General features: G+C 38.6%; 2 protein-coding genes and 1 pseudogene across 13 annotated transcripts in view; 2 read left to right on the top strand and 1 right to left on the bottom strand.

Moving 5' to 3' along the window:
- Positions 1 to 358: 358 nt before the first annotated feature.
- Positions 359 to 1,415, top strand: LOC101418016 (large ribosomal subunit protein eL6 pseudogene; annotated as a pseudogene).
- Positions 1,416 to 3,762: 2,347 nt separating this feature from the next.
- Positions 3,763 to 18,424, top strand: EIF2S2 (eukaryotic translation initiation factor 2 subunit beta). The gene is made up of 9 exons (XM_004462519.4): positions 3,763 to 3,938; positions 8,789 to 8,966; positions 10,515 to 10,618; positions 12,581 to 12,716; positions 13,407 to 13,507; positions 13,934 to 14,082; positions 15,129 to 15,185; positions 17,213 to 17,298; positions 17,948 to 18,424. Exons 1-9 carry the CDS (start codon positions 3,924 to 3,926, stop codon positions 18,121 to 18,123), a joined length of 1,002 nt encoding a protein of 333 aa, XP_004462576.1. The 5' UTR covers positions 3,763 to 3,923; the 3' UTR covers positions 18,124 to 18,424.
- Positions 8,628 to 18,619, bottom strand: part of RALY (RALY heterogeneous nuclear ribonucleoprotein) — a 138,790-nt gene continuing 128,798 nt past the window's right edge. For all 12 annotated transcript variants that reach the window (XR_011647309.1, XR_011647310.1, XR_009183198.2 and 9 more), the window contains one exon: positions 8,628 to 9,312. Coding sequence is in view for 2 of the 12 variants with exons in the window: in XM_004462528.5 (XP_004462585.1) it covers positions 9,304 to 9,312 (9 nt within the window). In the remaining 10 variants the exon portion in view is untranslated. The remainder of the gene's footprint in view (positions 9,313 to 18,619) is intronic.

Raw genomic sequence — 18,619 nt, 5'->3', positions numbered from 1 at the left:
GTAATTAACAATTACCTGCCCTCATATAGTTACAATCGAATATGTAATATATTTTTCCAGTGACCAAAATATTTGGATTTGTGTCCAGAGCATTTTCTTCCCAGTTTAAAGGTAATAGGGACTCTTAAATTGGTGATTAAAATATTGTTTGGTGAATAATCAGAGAAAAGAGAAACAGTTGTTATTAAGGGTCATTTCATTCAGGCCATAGGTAAAGTCTAAGAAATTACCTGTATACCCAAATGAGAATACCACTCTAATGACTAGTTTAATGAAGTCTTTTGGAGTCACAATTTCTGTATCCTGAATATTGCTAGATGGAAAAACATGGGCAAATCCCTGCTGACTTTTCCCATCTTACAAGATAGTGGGTGGAAAAGCTGAGAAGCCGGCAGTCACGAAGAAGAAAAAACCTGAAACCAAGAAGGCTGATGCCAGTGGCAAGGTTGAGAAGGGTAGCCTCAAGACCAAAAAGTCCAAGAAAGGGAAGCCTCACTGCAGCCGAAATCCGGTCCTGGTCAGAGGAAGTGGCAGATATTCCTGATCTGCAATGTATTCCGGAAAGGCCATGTACAAGAGGAAGTGTTCAGCAGTTAAATCCAGGATTGAAAAGAAAAATGGAAAGTTCTTGCTACTGTCACAAAGCCCATTAGTGGTGACAAATTTGGAGGTACCCAGTGGTTAAACTTTGCAAAATGCCTAGATATTATCCTGCTTTGAGGATGTCCCTCGAAACCTGTTGAGCCATGGCAAAAAACCCTTTAGTCAGGACATGAGAAGCTGCAATCTAGTAGCCACAGGGGCAAGTGAGTGGTTTTCTTGAAGCAGCTAAGCAGTGGCTTATTTGTGACTGAACCCCCGGTCCTCAATTGAGTTCCTCTGTGTAGAAGACACTAGAAATATGTCATTCCCACCTCCACCAAAATTAACATAAATGGTGTGAAAATCGCAAAGCATCTCACTGATGCTTACTTCAAGAAGTTGCATAAGCCCAGACACCAGGAGGCTGAGATCTTCAACACAGAGAAAGAGAAATATCAATTTACTGAGCAGCTCAAGGTTAATCAGAAAGCTGTGGACTCAAAACTTATGTCAAAAATCAAAGCTGTTCCTCAGCTCCAAGGCTACCTGCGTCTGTGTTCTCTCTCACAAACAGGTGTTCTAAACTTGCAAAGAACAAAGAGCATACAGCGAATGGACACAGAGAGCCAACGGCAAGAGCAAACAAAGGAAGTCAGGAAATAAATAAAAATAAATCTTAAAAAAAAAAAAGCAAGCACAGAAGTTAAATCAGCCCTTTTTTTTCCTTTCTGCCTGGACCAGTCCATAAGTATACCTAGGACCCATAATCTGTTATTTTCTCCCATTTCTAGTCTCTTCTCTCATTTCCTTAATAAACTCCTGGCCTAACTAAACCAGCATGTTCTTAAATTCTTTTATGTAACATAGCCAAGAACCTAGAGGAAATCCGGAAACATTAAGAAGGAAAATAAATCTATTTGCAAAAGTGGTCAGGCCTTCTTGTGAAATGTTAAGCATTTCTCAGATAGGGAGTGGAGGCACATTAAGGCCTCATTAAGACTTTCTTAGTGTGTTTTGAACTAAGTAACTTAAAAAGTGATCTATGAGTTCATTCTCTCTACTTCTATTACTTCTGTTTTCCCTTGTTTGTTGTTGTTTTTCCCACCACACTTACCTTTCCTTTCAGTCTTCATTTTCCTAGTCAAACAGGTTTCCCAAAAACCTAGGTCACACTTCTCTCTCCCCTCCTTCAGGGCCTCCCTGCTCAAAGCAATTTGGAGGTTGTCATGCCGCAAACATTTGTTACTTCTCAGAACCAGGGAAAGGGTACTACTGGCACCTAGTGGGTAAAGGCCACAAAGGCTCCTAAACATCTTACAATGCATAGAATAGTCCCCCAAGACAAAAAATTATCTGGCCAAAATGTCAACAGCATACATGTAAACTGGTATGCACAGGTGTCAGTATATGGAGATGACTGAGGTCTGGTGGCAGCAGTTCAGTCTCCTATGGAACGGAGATTCTCGAGGTAGTAAAGAGGCAGCCTCCAGCATCAGATTGTCTAGATTAGACTCCCAGGTTCCCCAATTTTACTGGCTGTATGACTTTGAACTAATTACTTAACGCCATAAAGACACCATTTCCTCATCTGGAAAAAGGGGCTAATAATAAAGTATCTGTCTCATTAAGCTATAAACTCCTTGGAGGCAGGGACCTACTTTTCACTACTTTTGCCTAGTTTTACCTGACATGTTTGGTTCAGGGACTGGTACCCAGAAGAGAGTACTAAATATCTGCAAATTGTCTCAGGCAGTTCTTGTTTTTAATTTAATTATTTAATTATTTAAAGATGCTTTAGTCAGGCAATTGTTTTGAGACCAAAAGAAAAGAACATGTACTAAGTGATACAGAGCATGGTGAGAAGGAGAAAAGCAGTGCCTGATAGCTGGGAGATAAGTTGACACTACCCAGCTAGGAAGTGTTGTCCTGTTAAACATCAATAACTTTACAAAAAACATCATCAGACAGGGCCGCTCTGACCAGGATGGATCAAGACAAAAACAAGAACCCTCTGCAATTATGTCTGAATACAAACCAAAACAAGAATATTGTCCCTACCACAAAAATGACCAAATACCCCTTTATACTGGCTAATATGAGTGACTGCTCCTTCTTTACCAATTGCAGCTTTAGTCTCATATGGTTCTTTTCCCTTTTTAGATAAGAAGTATTGAAATATCAATCATAAAATTACTCCCACTTCCTGACAGCATCCAATTCAGAGAGAAGTCCTGCTTCCTTGACCTTCTCCCAAATTACCTAACACAAGCGGAAAACCTTAAAGTTCTTTCCAATATTCTCTTCCTGAGACGTTCGCTGTTACTCATGGTGTGCATTCTCCCTCCTTCCAAGAAGGCAGTAAGCCCAATTTTGCTCCACTGTTCCCGGTGATCTTTAACCGGAAGGCAATGACACTTGCAAAAATGCACCCATAGCGTTCAAACGGGTACTTCATAAATAAGTACTTTGAGGTTTCCCCAGACTGCCTCTTGCCACGCCGTTTCTCTCCAGGTGACGCGGTGACGCCTTCTTTCCTCAGTTTAACCATGGGAATACCGGGAGGAGGCTTTTGGTTTCCGACTTCCCAAGTTGATAAGCATCACTTTAAGTTAAATTTCTCATGAAGTAAATCCTTTTGTTTTGTGTGATCTATTTATCTTTTTAAAAAATTGCTGAAAAAAAAAAGCCAACCCATTACTTCCTACATCCTAAATCTTAAACTCAAGAAAAAAAAAAAAACCTTTTGGTGAGGTATGTGCCTCCACCTCCAACTATGCTTTTCTCAAATACTAAAACACCCCAGGAGTAAGGTGAAGGCAGTAGCAGGGAACTTAAAACCCCAAAGTGTTCATACTACTGAGTCTTACCAGCCGCCCTAACCCATGCGGAAGAGTACCGAATTCATTCTATAAACACTGCAGAAGAGCACAAATTCACATCTCTGTGAAAATGAGATAATAGTTACCACAGGAGGAACGGAACTTTTCGGTTGCCCCTTGTCGGGTAGCACACGGATTGCTTGGCCGCTGCCGTCCAAGCGCACGCTTCTTCCTAGAAGGACTACAAGTCCCGGCATGCCGCCCGGCGCCGCGGCGTCGCCTAATAATTCGCGCCAGACGAGGCATGCTCGGTTGGCTCTTCCGCACGCCTGCGCCTTGGCGGGCTCTGCGCAGGCGCACTTCCGACACTTGGGAAGAGGGGGCGGGGTGTCGCTCCCTTTCGCTGATGCAAGAGCCTAGTGCGGTGGTGGGAGAGGTGTCGGCAGGAAGAACCCTGCGGCTGGGGCCTGGGGCTGACCCGTCCGACTTCCCGTCTGTACCGAGCCCACTCGAGCCGCCGCCATGTCCGGGGACGAGGTGAGGGCCCGGCCCGGTGTGGGGCGAAGGGCTAAGTGGGGGAGCCGAACCCACCCCTGTGTGGGAGCCCGGGCCTACGGCCTAGCGGACGGCCGTCGCCATGTGGGGCATCTGGGCCTACAGCGGCCCAGATCGGCAGAGCCGGGGAAGACTCTGAACCCGTGGGCTTGGTCGCTGCCCGCGTTCTTCTGGGCGGCGTCGCTGAGGCGGGCGTCCTCCCGGTGGCCTGCGTTTCCGGCATGGAGAGCACACGCTGAGCCACCCGCCCAGAAGGGGGCTTGAATGCCCGGCTAATGCCCCGACTGAACGAGCTCTTGGGGCCGGCGACCCCTGCGTTCTTTTAAGTCCAGCTTGCTTCGTTAGGCGCCAGGTTGACGAGAGCATCGGCCGTCGGATCCAGGGGGAGCGCCCTTGTTAAAAACTTTTGTAGACTGGTTTGTCCGAGCTGGTATCCTGCCCTTGTTCTCATTTCGATTATTATTTCCTAAAATGACTTGGGGAGAAGGAGATAGAGGAGGAAAAGGTCCCTCAAAGAGTGACTGACTTGCCCGGAAAGGTTCAGGGTGGGAACCCCAGAACTTTCCTTATCTAGAAAACAAGCAGCGACAAGAGCGGGAAGTCGGAGCTTCAGACTGGCTGATTTTTTCCTACCATCGTGCTTGCACCTCAGCGTATTTCCCTAAAGCCCTTTCGCTAGATTTATTCCAGTTCATGTAAAATCAAACGACTTTAAAATAAACTGATTATAGGTGCTATAAGTAGATAATGACTACATTGGTGTTAGAGCTACCGCTTATAAGCGACAGCCCCTTCCAAAAAATTTGGCTCATGAAGAATTTCTAATTCTTCTCTAAACATCTGAGTGCTTATCCTATGGGGCCTAGGGAGAAGGAAGAGAGAATTCGAGGTTTTCTAGAGAGTTGGCATTTTAGGTAGGCTTTGAACGGTTTACTTAGGAATCGGAAAGGCAGCATAGCACAGAGCAAGGGAGTGGTTTAGAAAGGCAAAATAGTATTATCAGAGAAAGTGGAGTATTCTCCAATTTGATTAAGAATTAGGAGTGAAGTCCTGAAAAAGTAGTTAGTGGCTAGTTCTTGAAGGGCTTTGAAGACAAAGTTAAGGAAATTAGGTTTTATTCTGAAGGGGACTCGATTCTCATTTAGTTCTTAAAAACCAACTCTGTTAGGTGCTATGGTTATGCCCATTTTAAAGATTAGAAACTTGCGGCTTTGGGGGTTTTATAATGCCATGATCAAATAGTCAGTAGTTGAGCAAGTAGTAGAACTCTAGATCTATGTAATATTGCCTCCATTTAGGTGCTAAAAGGCTCTCCCTAGCTTAGGAAAGAAAATTAGCTACAGAAGGATGTGAGAGTCTAAATGAGGTAGGTGGGTATACATTTCTTGGTGCTTATGGTAGACATTGCTCTGGATTACTGTATTTCAAAAGTTTGGAGAGTGGCAGTGTTTCACGCTTGTTTGGTTTTTATCCATTTTTCAAGCTTTTCATAACATTTAGCAAATAACGGTGCCCGTTCAATGCAAGATACTGTGGGATTCCATTCTTTGTACGGTGCCAAGGTAAAACACTTGAGATTTAAAGGATATAAGAGATACAGCTGTATTGCAAGGTAGAAATTATTAGTTGCTACAAGAGGTAGAAATAGGGCCATCAACATAGTGATCATTTCTAGTAGTGGGATCAGATTTTTTTTTCTTCTTTCCTAATTTGTGTGTGGGAAAGGGTTATCTTGAACCTGTGGGGAGCAGGCTGGCTCCAGACTTCTCCAGGTTCACATATCTGTCTCCAGGCAGGGACGTAGAATTAGATTTTGGAGGGAGTAGAATATGAATGCATTATTGAAGGGTGACCAGGATTTTGACAAGTAAAGATGGCAGAACAAGAGGACTGTAGAACCAGTAGTGTCTTAGAAGTATAGAGTCTACCTAGCAGGGGAAATATCCCTTCCTTATCTGCAGGCTTCATTATTTTTAAGATTTTTAAAAATGCTGTCAATATCTAAGATTGTTTACTATAGATGTCATTCATTAGATGTCAACATGGGATTTTCATACCACATGAGTTCATTAGTATGGTACAAGTGCAAAAAAAGCTTTAAACTAAAAAGTTTCCGATTAAAGATGGAATGTGTATTGCATGAAGTTTACAAAACGAGAATATAAAGAGGAAAAAAAATCTCCCAGAATCCTTTCACTCAGGGTTGACTACACTGTTTTCATTTGTTCTACTCTTCCTTTTTTAAAGGAGCTTTGAATCAATGCCTTGCTTCTTTGTGGTTCTTTTGTAACTTAAATCCACATTCTGGGCTTGATATAGCCATAAAATGAATTTCTTGGGTAAGGTATGATAAATGGGAGTAGGCTTCCAGCTTGATGAAGTACTTCAATTAATCATTGGGGTCATTTTTGTTAGTGTCCTTTTTCCTTACCTTCTCCAACCCAAGAAGTTGAAGATAGAACTCTTGCTTTTGAGGGCGTTGGTGAAAAAAAAAAAAAAGCTGAAGTGATTCTATAAGTGCACTGTCAGCAACTATGTACTTCTCAAATCCGAACTAGTCTTATAAACAAAACCTATGGAATATAGTCAGTTGATACTCTCAATGGCAGGAATGAAAGTCTTAAAGTTGTTGTTTTTTTTTTTCCCAGTCAAGACTAACACGGCTTTGTGACTTTGGACAGGTCTAATTTGGGCATTGCTTGGTGATCCATGGTTTTCTTATTTTTAAACTACTTTGCATGGTTTGGTGTGAGTAAAATGAGGTTATGGGTGTATACTAATTACCTAGTACATCAGAGGTGGTATTTAAGAGAGATGTTAATTATTTCAGTGTATGATTACTGCATGTTTACTACCATTTACTAGGCTACAGCCAGACCTATTCCCTGTAAATCCAAATAAGAATGTTTTTCAAGGAATAAGGCATGTAGTTGTTAAGCTGTCCTCTGATGATTTCAGATTCCCTTCCATCTTTGGTTTGAATAATAACTTACTGAGTAGCTAGTTATTGAATAATAACTAAAAGGCAATATTCCAGGGAACTTGATGCTTTAAAAAATGTAATCAATAAATTGTAAGCCCTGCCAGATGACCACATTTATAGTGCCTGTAGTGCTGTCTGTCCTTTTGCCAAGTCTTCTTATTTCAGGAATGAAGATGAACTGTAGCTGCCTCCCTGGAACAAATTGCAACATTCCTTGTAGGGTGACCCAAAGCCCAGTAGGTCAGCAGTGGGAGACTGCTTCCTCCTGGAGAACTATTATCCTGGATAATATTCTTCAGACTGACTACACTTCACAATTATGTGTGTACACAGTCAGATCCTTGTTAAAGTAGGAGAGAATAACTTTGAAATGAGGCTATGTAAATTTCCAGGATGCTTTCAGGATACTTCTGAAAGGAGTGAGGAGAATAACTACTCAACCTTATTTTACAGACTATAGTTTGATTTCTGTATAGCTTAGTTTCATTAATGTTATTGGGACAGAAAAAGATTTAACTAGAATCAATTTGGGGAATTTTTTTAATTTTCATGATATGTCTTGGGAATTAGATCACCTGATTTGATGAAATTTCAGTAACAAATCGAGATACCATGCTTTGTAAACTATAAGGCATTATATAAATAATGGTTCTAATTGCTAATACTTATTGATTACTTATGTGCCTGGCATGTACAAAGTGGTTTAAATTTATTTACTCATTTAATTCTCTTAATAACTTTGTGAGGTTTTGGTTCTGCTGCTGATCACCCACTTTTCAGATGAGGCATAGGATTGGCCAGAACTTAACCTGTATAACACAAATAAGAGCCAGTGTCAGGATTTGAATCTGGTCAGTTGGGCTAGAACCTGTGCAAAATGATAAATTTAAGCATGGTAGGATGTGGACAAAGATTGGTAAGAGACTCAGAAAAAAATTAGTTGGGATTTGAATCCCGTTCTGTTTGACTTCAAAGCCCTTGCTCTTTTTACTCTACCAGACTTCTGTCCTACATGTTGTTTAAACTGTTATATATAAAATAACTTTATCTGCATTTTTTCCCTAAGTGATCAGTGCAGACAGTCTACAAGTTATAAACTGGATTTTTACTTGTTCTATAGTGGACATTAGATACAAATAACCTAAGAGAACTTTTAATGTTTTTCCAATAACAAAAAGTAAAAGGTTGTGTGGAAGTCACTCTTACTTAAAGATTCGCTATATGAAGGGTTGCTGATTATTTCCTTCAAGGCTTCTTTGAATTTAATGATTATATGTATGTATTTTTAAATCAGAACAAGTCTTTTGGTATAGCAGCTCTAGGTCACTTTGTTTTTGCTTTTTTGTTTATTTTCTTTTATCTTAATTTTTTTATTTTTAAAGGAGCTTTAGATTACACAAATGTTACATCAAAAATAGAGGAGATTCCCATATATTCACTCCCACCTCCACCCCCAGGTCACTAACTTTGAATAAAGCATTCACAACCTGCCTGGGCGGTGGTTTTCTCACCCATAAAGTAAGGGGCTTAGTGCAAAGGTATCCCTCTCTAAATACCATGATTCATTTTATAACATTTCCAAATTTGCTTATGAAACTAAATGTGACCTTGCTGTGTCTTGGGTTTACCTTATAAAGTGAAAGGCATGTACACGTTTCAGATACACAAATCCAAAATTAGATGGACAGTTTTTTGTTTTTGTAAAATCCTTTTGGTGCTTTAATAAGTCAAATACTCTTACTTTTAAGAAAACGTCTTCTGAGGATACAGTGTCTTTGGAATGTGAGCATCATTAGAAACAATCACTAGGTTTACCCTCCTACCCCACCCCCTTGTTTCGTTTAAATAGATGATTTTTGATCCTACTATGAGCAAGAAGAAAAAGAAGAAGAAGAAGCCCTTTATGTTAGATGAGGAAGGGGATGCCCAGACAGAAGAAACCCAACCCTCAGAAACAAAAGAAGTGGAGCCAGAGCCAACTGAGGACAAAGATGTGGAAGCTGATGAAGAGGATAGTAGGAGAAAGGGTGAGTGGTTGATGTGAGACGGTCATTGTTGTCCTGGGAGATCTGGTACTCTTCCATTGGTGTTGTGGATTTTGTGTATGCAGTCACTTCTCATCCTGATAGGGCTGTGTCCACGACAGCAAGGGCATTGAAAGTCTGTGCATGGGACCGAGCCATATTTTTAAAAGGCTTGTTGTAGGTAAATTCCCATTGAATTCACAAGTCGTGGATCTGATGAAATCTTGTCATCCCAGGGTTGGTTTTCCAGTCTTACCTGTCAGGTATGTTCTCCAGCTTTAATGCTGATTTCATGAGTATAGGCAGAAAAAAATAAGACCAGGATAGGCAGTTTTGTGTCTTAGCAGGCCTGAAAATATATAGAAGAGATTAAAATTATCAGCTAAAATATTTGGGTTGAGGCATCAGCTTTAGTTACTCATTCTTGTGCTCTAATATAGACATAGGGTGACTATTTGAGAGAAATAAATGATTCATTAAGTATGATTAATGTGTTGAATGTGACATACTGGGCTGGGGATAGAGAGAACTAACATTTATTGATCATCTATCATGAGCTAAGCATTTGGTGCATACTCAAAGAAAACATGCAAGGAGTATCATTCCTGTCGTAACAAGACAAATTAATTTATAATAATTTCTTGGAAAACTTTGTAGCAGAGATATCCTAAAACATTCCTACTGTACAACAGGATAGAGCAAGTGGGAAACAATGGAAAAGAACCCATTATTACTCATGATGGATAAAATTTCATTGATATTCAGTTACTTTGTAGCCTTGTTTTAATGAATGAAATAACTTATAAGGGATTTCATTAATCAGATAATTTAGTAACTTGTTGAATTAGGTATTAGGGATTAAGGTGACTAAGGCTCAGCCCCTTATTATCTAGTAGGGAGAGAGACAAGCAAGCCAGTAATAGTAACTTAGTTGGAATGGGTACAGGGTACTATCCAAATAACTTGTAGGGGCCCTAACCTATTTGCGGGGAGGATGATGCTTACAAAAGGCTTCCTGGTGAAAGTAATTTCTAATTAAGATCCTGTAAGATGGGGTAAGAGCTGTGTGGGAAGGGCCCATGTGAAGGCCTAGAAGTAAGAGATCACTGCATTTACAACTGGAAGCAGTTCACCAGGGCTGGAGTCTGTGATTGAGGTAAGGGTAAGTAAGGGGTGAAGGACTAGGGTGGCATAAGTGGAGAGAAAGCTGGAAAGTTGAAAATTGAGTTATGGCTCCGGTTTTGTCTGGGAATAGTGGGGAGCCATTAAAGGAGTTTTAAAGCTGGTGAATGACATGGTCAGATTTACTAAATAAATAATCCCAACATGGTCCCTAACCACATTTCTCTACCAAGCTTTGAGTTGACCTGCCCTTGGGTTTTTCAGAACCATAACCTTTGGTTATAGAGGGACTACTGTGCTAAATAATACCTGATCTCTCTCTTCTGATAACTTGAATAATAGGTGTAACTTGTCAGTTTAACTCAAAATTTGATGCTTTGCCTCCTGCTAGTTGTAAATAATTGTTAATCACTGATCTGCCTTTTTTAGATGCTTCTGATGATCTAGATGACTTGAATTTTTTTAATCAAAAGAAAAAGAAGAAAAAAACAAAAAAGATATTTGATATTGATGAAGCTGAAGAAGGTGTAAAGGTAGTATTCAACATCTGTTGCTTTCTTGTTGAAAGTAAAATTTGACCTCTTGAAAAGTTGCTTTTGGCTGATGTTTCTTAAAGTTTTTCCTCATCTCTTACTAGCTTTGCTTTTGTTATTGTTTAAATCACTGTTACTGTCATTTTCTTGAGTGAATCCATCCACCTAAGTATATTAAGGGAATTATTCAAGGAATATCAGTTTAGGTCCTATCCATTGTAATGCGTGCCATTACCAGGGTCACAAAATGCCCCTTGTTCTTAACTGTTCTCAGTTTAGCTAAGTAGATATTTCTGAGTGAGCAATCTTGTGGAGTAAATACTTCTGTAGTTTCTTCAGTTTAACTTTTGGTAGCATGTTGAATATATGTAAACTTCAGTGTATATCACTGAGCAGCAAAGAATGAACCCCAGCCTCCGGTGGTTGGTGGCTGATGATAGTACAGCCTATAGGCAAACTGGAGCACTCAGGCTAGTTTTAGAGTTCTCTGATCTTGTAGGGACTTTAGACCCTGTGATTTGTCTTATTACTGTATTGCTTTCAATACAAATATCTCAAAATTCTTATTTTCTTTTTTAGAGTTATTTTAGTTTAGAGATAATTAAAAGTCCTTTAAAACCAAATGATTTTACCTAGATTCATCTTCTCTTCCTCCTGTTGTAGAGAAGTTGAGATAGAGAAATGCTCAGATCATACTGAACAAATGGGGTTACAATTTATTGGAAAACAAGGTGACACATCAGATATATGCCATAAAAAGTCTTGGTGAACAAGATATTTATTGTTGATAATTCTCGGTTCCTCTATTAGCTTTTGTCCTGAAGAATAATTTATAAGATCTATTCTTACTACAGTTTTTCTCTACTGAAAATTGCTATTGATGCTTTTTCTCTGTTGAAAAGTTCTATTAAAGTCATAACATAAGAGAATGTTAACAGAACACATGGATGTTAACTTGAAGCTGGAGTGTTTTTGAGGTCCTGGGATTTACCTTCCCACCAGAATTCTCAGACTATCCCAAGGTTTTTTTGATATGAGATGCCTGTATAGAAAACCTTGAGAAAACACTAATTGCTATTCTGCCCTTTAACTGTGTCTTGGCCCCAGTTTGCAAGTATACCTTATTGAATTAGAATAAATAATAGTATGGGACTAAAAGCTGGCTGGTGTGTGCTAGTTTATATTCAGCATCTCTTAAGTTTTTCCTTTATTGACTGTCAGAGAATAGGTCAATGTTTGGTTTCCTGTTTGTGGTATCTAACTAATATACACATGGGCAGATTGGTCTTTAATGGGCAAACCTAGCACCAAACTACACAGCTGGGTGTTTTCAGTTACTCCCAATCATTCCAATTTTTCTGTTCTGCTGATAAGATTTCTGAAATTCCTGTAGCTGTTGTATAATGGTTCAGGATGCAGACACACAAAAAATATTGATAGGTAATTTTGACAGCATACTTTAGGGGTCAAGGAGTCTGACAAATAGTGAGAAGAGGAAGAAAATGGAAGGCTAGAGATTTAGATTGGCACTTTCTGCCCTTCTGGTGTGTTTTATGACTTATTCCTAGGCTGTGGTAAGCCCTGTTTAAACTACTTCTGATCCTGTTCCTGTTCCTCATTGAAGATTATCAATGAGGTGATTTAAGAACCTTTTGAAAGTTTCCCAAGTGATTCTGTCACAGCCTAGTTTGGAAACATAAGGACAATAATTATAATAAGATCCTGAGGCTGAAGAATAAAAAGGGACAATAGAGGGAGAAAGAAAGATTACACAAAACGGTTCTGAGGAATTTCCATGTTAAATATCAAAGTCTCTGAACCAGTTTGGCCTGCCTGTGAGAGCTCTCTCTCTGATCTGTAACTTCAATTTTGCAGATTTAATTTTTCCTCCCAAATGATGCCAGCCCATGTTTTTTTTTTAAAAGAATTATCAACATGTTGAAACTCCTTTCCATTTCTTAGGATCTTAAGATTGAAAGTGATATTCAAGAACCAGCTGAACCAGAAGATGACCTTGACATTATGCTTGGCAATAAAAAGAAGAAAAAGAAAAATGTCAAGTTCCCAGATGAGGATGAAATACTAGAGAAAGATGAAGGTATTTGAGGACTCAGCAACTCATTTCTAGGTTAATTAGGCCTTTGGACTGACAGTCTCCTTTTATATTCCTGCTTCTGTTCCTACTTACTGATAATGGAAGCTGAAGGGAAAATAGTGTTTTACTTGATAGCCATGGATAGAGATTCCATAGGGGAAGAATGTGGCAATTGTGATTACATTAACAGCATACTAATTTGGGAAATTACTGTAACTGAGTTTAAAATTTGTTTTTTTTTTTTTCAGCTTTTACATGTCTTGTTAAAAGTATGGTTTTATTACTAAATGTTGTAGAGTCTTTGAACAACTGTAGAATAGTTGGCAGATGGGTTTTTTGATGTTTATGTTTCTTAAGGGCTTCAGAACATTGTATTCTCCTGTAATGGTCCTTTTGCATTATTTTATTTTATGTTAAATCAAGAAACATTTCAGTGTATGTTACCACAAATTCCTAATTAGAACAGTCTCTATTAAGGGTACTTTCATAAAAGTAATAACATCCCTATCTTTAAGGAAAAGGGAGTGTTCTTGATACCTTTATGCTTTAGCAGATTGATTGTGTATGCATTTATGGGGAGGGAAGGGAGCTGTCTTGGAAGCTTTCATGTCCCTAGATCTGCCTCCTCCTTTTTTTTTTTTTGGTTAATATAGCAGGACCATCCCTCATTCTTACAGTCTTTGTTATCTGCAGCTTTAGAAGATGAAGATAGCAAAAAAGATGATGGTATCTCATTCAGTAACCAGACAGGCCCAGCTTGGGCAGGCTCAGAAAGAGACTACACATATGAGGAGGTAAGATAAATTCTTAAATTGTTCACTAAAGCTCAAGAGAAAAGATAAAAATGTCCCTCCAAACAACTGAATTGGAAGGTCATTGATGTTCAGATAGATGGTGAAACAGGTCCAGAGTGATCATGTAGGTGGAGATTGCTTGTTTGGGCTTTCCTGAATCTTACTTTTCCACATATCACTTCCCCATAAAAGCAGCAGAATTAATAGGGTTCATTCATTCATTTTAACTTTGAACAAGTCTTTGCTACGAATTGATAATGTACCAGAACATGCTTGGTGATGGGGATTGAATCCTGGTCCTCAAGGAGCTTCTTAAGACATGAGGTGGTATAAATGCATATTTAATAAAAAGTGAAGTTTATTTATTGACTCAATTGGAACTTTATACTTCTGCTATTACAAAGAATGTGCACTTTGTCTCTATAGTTACTGAATCGAGTATTCAACATTATGAGGGAAAAGAATCCAGATATGGTTGCTGGAGAGAAAAGGAAATTTGTCATGAAACCTCCACAGGTTGTCCGAGTAGGAACCAAGAAAACTTCTTTTGTCAACTTTACAGATATCTGTAAACTGTAAGTTGATTAACAGCAAGACTCCTTCCCAAATATCAGATTCTTAGGAGTTTTAAGTATGTTAACAGTCCCAACAGAACTTTACCACACAAAGAATGCACCGGTGTAGGGGTTGGGTTGAAGGAGGTTGCATTTCAAGCCTGTCACCTCTCTAGATTCAAGGTCCTCATGCTTGTTTAATTAGGGCATCCAGAGGTCAGAGAAGTTAACTCAAGGGTTACCCATAAGAGTGGATCATGAGGAGGCTGAATTTAGTCCTCAGACGGCAGCCTATTTCCTTATATTTCCACCACAATTTTAAAAATTGTTATTGTAGTACCTGCTTTTTTGAAACAAGTTCAGATAATGCTAGAATGTATAGAATTTTAAAATGAAAATGTTGGAATGAGAGTTTCATTTTCTATATTTTATTTTTTTATAAAATAAGAGACCTATCTTTTTCTCAAGCAAGATAAGGTACAACATTGTGAGGATGTACCATAATTTATTTAACTAGTTTCCCATTGGTTTTCCAATTCTTCTTCTATTGTAAATGTTCTCTGAAATACTACATATTTTAAATGAAACATTTCAAAGGAAATATTTAGGGGTTAGCATAACACTCAAATACCCCATCCCCTATATTTGATATATGTGTGTTGATGTTTTGATACATTTGTTTCAGATATTTCTTTAAAAAGAGGTTTTATAGTTACAAATCAGGCTGTCTTTATATCTCTTTCTGATTCCTTTCCTCTTCCCAGAGGAAGACGAGCACCCCTAAAATTGCTTTTTATATTTCCTGTCTGTTTCTAGACATTTACTCATATTTAGGTATTCATAAATAATATTGTATAGATGTGAGTAAATATTATATAGTATATATCTTTCACTGTAGATGGACATTTAGATTGGTAATGCTGTAGGGGACAATCTTTGGTCTATAGCTGAATCTCTCCTTTCAAAGTTTAAATGAACCATGCACTGAAGTTTACCTAATAGCTTAGTAAACACAAATTGAAATGGTGAACTGGGTTAAGGTTTATAATATTCCACTTTCTTTTTAGATTACATCGGCAGCCTAAGCATCTTCTTGCATTCTTATTGGCTGAATTGGGTACAAGGTGAGAAACTATATTCACATTTATACAGACTATTACAAGGCATTTCATAAGAATTTCACATGAGTTACAAAGCTATATTGTAGAAATCCAGTTTGTAAGTTGATGAGTAGCATAGGAAAATCTATTGAAACAAGGACCCATGATTAAATAATACTTCCTGGTCTCTAGTGTTTACCTGTTGAAGGCATTGCTTTTCAGGTCAGCTAGAATCCCATGAGTTTGACCACTACAAGTGTTAGGAAGCTGAATGTTCCTTTACAAATAAGTAATGCCAATTTAAATGATAATGGTGGCTAACGTACTGAGTACCTACTTTGTGCCAGGCACTGTGCCAAGTGTTTTATTTTGTACCATCTCAATCTTCTACCTGTTAAGTAGAAACTAGTATTTCCATTCATATAAATTTGGAAACAGACTCAGTGAAGTGAAGTTGTAGATGGTCTCATAGATAGTTAATGGCACAGTCAAGATACAAAGCTCTACCTGTTTCTGGAGCCTGAGCTCTTAAAATGCTAAAGCCCTATGCTTCACTGACAGTACAGAGATAACAAAGGTGCTACTCTTCTGAACCTCACAGTAGGTTGGAATTGGCCACACTTGCTGTGGGGTTAAGGAGCATTTGACCAGTGGTAGATGTGTAAGCTCTGTTGTGAAAGAGTTGTGTTTTAAATATAATTTGTTAACATTGTTCATTTTTAATTTACATAAACTAATGAGGGAGCAAAAGCTAGCAGAGTTTTTCCTACTGGTCAGAATAATTCAAACTTTTATAGAGGTGTGGGCTAAATTATAACAAGTAGTGACCAGGAAACTTAAGGTCAGTGGATTAACTATTATAGGCTTGTTGAGAAAATACAATTTATTTTGACAGTGAATGAAAAAAAAAATTTCCTAAATCAAGTATTGGAATTGCCATAGCCTCATGGAGGATGGTATTAAACACTTGTAGTTAAAGAAGAATCACAGGAAAGAATCTTGCAAAAGTCAGTTTTATGATGAGAAATACAATGAATATAAACAATGCAACCTGGCTGATTTTTGTTGTTTCACTTTGTGATTTGTAATTTTTAACAGATCATAATTTCTAACTCAGATTTGCTTTTTTTGAAAGACAATAAAACTTATTTGATTTTTATTGTTTGCATATTATTTGCTATTTTTAATTATTATATTATTTTCTTACCTTTTTAAGTAGAACGGATCCCCCCCCATCTTTTTTTAATGTTATATTAAATATGAGTTCCCTATATAGCTCCCACCCCTCTCACCCCACTCCTTCCACATCAACAAACTCTTTCATCATCGTGGCCCATTCACTGCATTTGGTGAATACATTTTGGAGCACTGCTGCACCACATGGATAGTAGTTTACACTCTCCCCCAGTCCACCCAGTGGGCCATGGCAGGACATACAGTGTCCAGCATTTGTCCCTGCTTGTCAATAGCTTCTCAGTTTCTTATTAAGTACCATTAACAATTTGTGGCCTATGATTTCAACTATATTTTATAACAGCTTTATATGAGCTATAATTCACATATTTAAAGTATGCAATTCAATGGCTTGTATATTTAGAGTTGTGCAACCATCACCACAATCTAATTGTAGAACATGGTTCCAACAATACTTTTACCTATGACTGAGTCAGAATATTTGGTGTTAAGAACTTATTTCTGCAACACCTTTTTAATTTTTGCAACCCCCTCACTGCTTTGTACTCAGTATAAATTTTTTCCTTTGTTGGGTGACTGGGCCATCATACATTAAGGAATCAATTTGTTTTGGGCTTAAAATTAATTATAAATGTGAATGTTGTCACTGGAGAATTGGTTGAAATTGGATTTAATGTTAGGAAATATGGTCATCGGCCACCAACTTTATTTTTAAGAAGGGGAAAAGCCAGGTAATACAAGTGTTCCTACAATTTATACATCATTGAATATTTTTTGAATCCATTAGCTGTAAAGGCCCTAGAATTCAGTTTCACAGTAAAAAATAATTGTAATGGACATTTTTCCTCCTTTCATAGTGGTTCTATAGATGGTAATAACCAGCTTGTAATCAAAGGAAGATTCCAACAGAAACAGATAGAAAATGTCTTGAGAAGATATATCAGTAAGTCTGCAATTTAATTTTATTATGTCACTCTGAAATCCTCTCATCTGGCTGAAGTGTTTTGGGGAGAGCCTTCAGTTGATAGTTTATAATAAGTCAGGCCTTAGAAAATAGGGGGAAATGATAGTGATGAAGGAGGTTGCTCTTAACCCCTGATTAGAGGTATGCAGTGAGAGGGGTTTGGATTTCCCAAGAAGGCTCAGCTGATTGAGGATGGTGATTGGTTCCAGGGCTAAAGGCCAAGTCAGAGAAACCCATCTGTGATTCTGGTCTAGCCTGGCCCCTTTGTTAATTTTCTAATGCCTTAAAATTGGCATGTCTGGTCCCTAAGTTCTTTCCAACTGGCCTACCTGTAGATAGAGCCAAAGGTAGGCAGTTGGCAAGTTCCCCTGCTTCATTGAGCATTTGAAGGCTCCCTCCCCTTCCCACCCCAATACCCAATTCATTTTTTAGTGCTTGAAGCATCACAGCAGACATCAGGTGTTTTCTTAGCTCTAGAATAGCTAAGCTTTCCTGGTCTTAGTGCCCAGGTAACCAGCTTATTGTCTCAGTCTGGGTTAGTGGAGTTTAGAGTAAATGTATTTTGGAGGGAAGAAATGTCTAGCTCAGTGAAGCCACCAAGTAATGTAATGTATTACTTTTCCTGCAGAGGAATATGTCACCTGTCACACGTGTCGATCACCAGACACAATCCTGCAGAAGGACACCCGACTCTATTTCTTACAGTGCGAAACTTGTCATTCTCGATGCTCTGTTGCCAGCATCAAAACTGGCTTCCAGGCTGTCACCGGCAAGCGAGCACAGCTCCGTGCCAAAGCTAACTAATTTGCTAATCACCACTGATTTTTGCAAAGTGTGTTGTGGAGATTTTGCTGGACAGATTTACCATCAGAATGGATATACCATTTTATTAAAAACAAAGATAAAAAAGCTGCCAAGTTCTTTCTTTGGCGTGTGGTTGAAATCCTTGCAAGATACCGATGCTCAAGTTGTTGACATACTCATTGCCTACTTTAACAACTGTCAGAGAAACGTGATGGGGTAAGGAGGTGCTTTTTTAAAATCGTTCATAGACTTCTGTAAAATGCAAGATAAATTAAAGTTATTATAACAGTGATTCTTTCAATTTGACTTGTCCTTCAGTTTTCTTTTCTCTAAAAATTGTGTTTGGTGAATTCAGCAGAGTTGAGGTGTCTGTATTCCTGTCACTAGAAATGACATTTCAGGCACTTTCAGTTGTGCAGCCACTTTCCTTCTCAGCTTCTCTTAAGATACATAGTTAAGATACATAAAAACACTGCTTCACATGAGAGGGTGGTTT

The sequence above is a fragment of the Dasypus novemcinctus genome, chromosome 24, assembly GCF_030445035.2.
Source record: "Dasypus novemcinctus isolate mDasNov1 chromosome 24, mDasNov1.1.hap2, whole genome shotgun sequence".
NCBI classification, from domain to species: domain Eukaryota; kingdom Metazoa; phylum Chordata; class Mammalia; order Cingulata; family Dasypodidae; genus Dasypus; species Dasypus novemcinctus.
The sequence above is the reverse complement of the archived record's forward strand: the minus strand, read 5'-3'. Positions and strand labels throughout refer to the sequence as shown.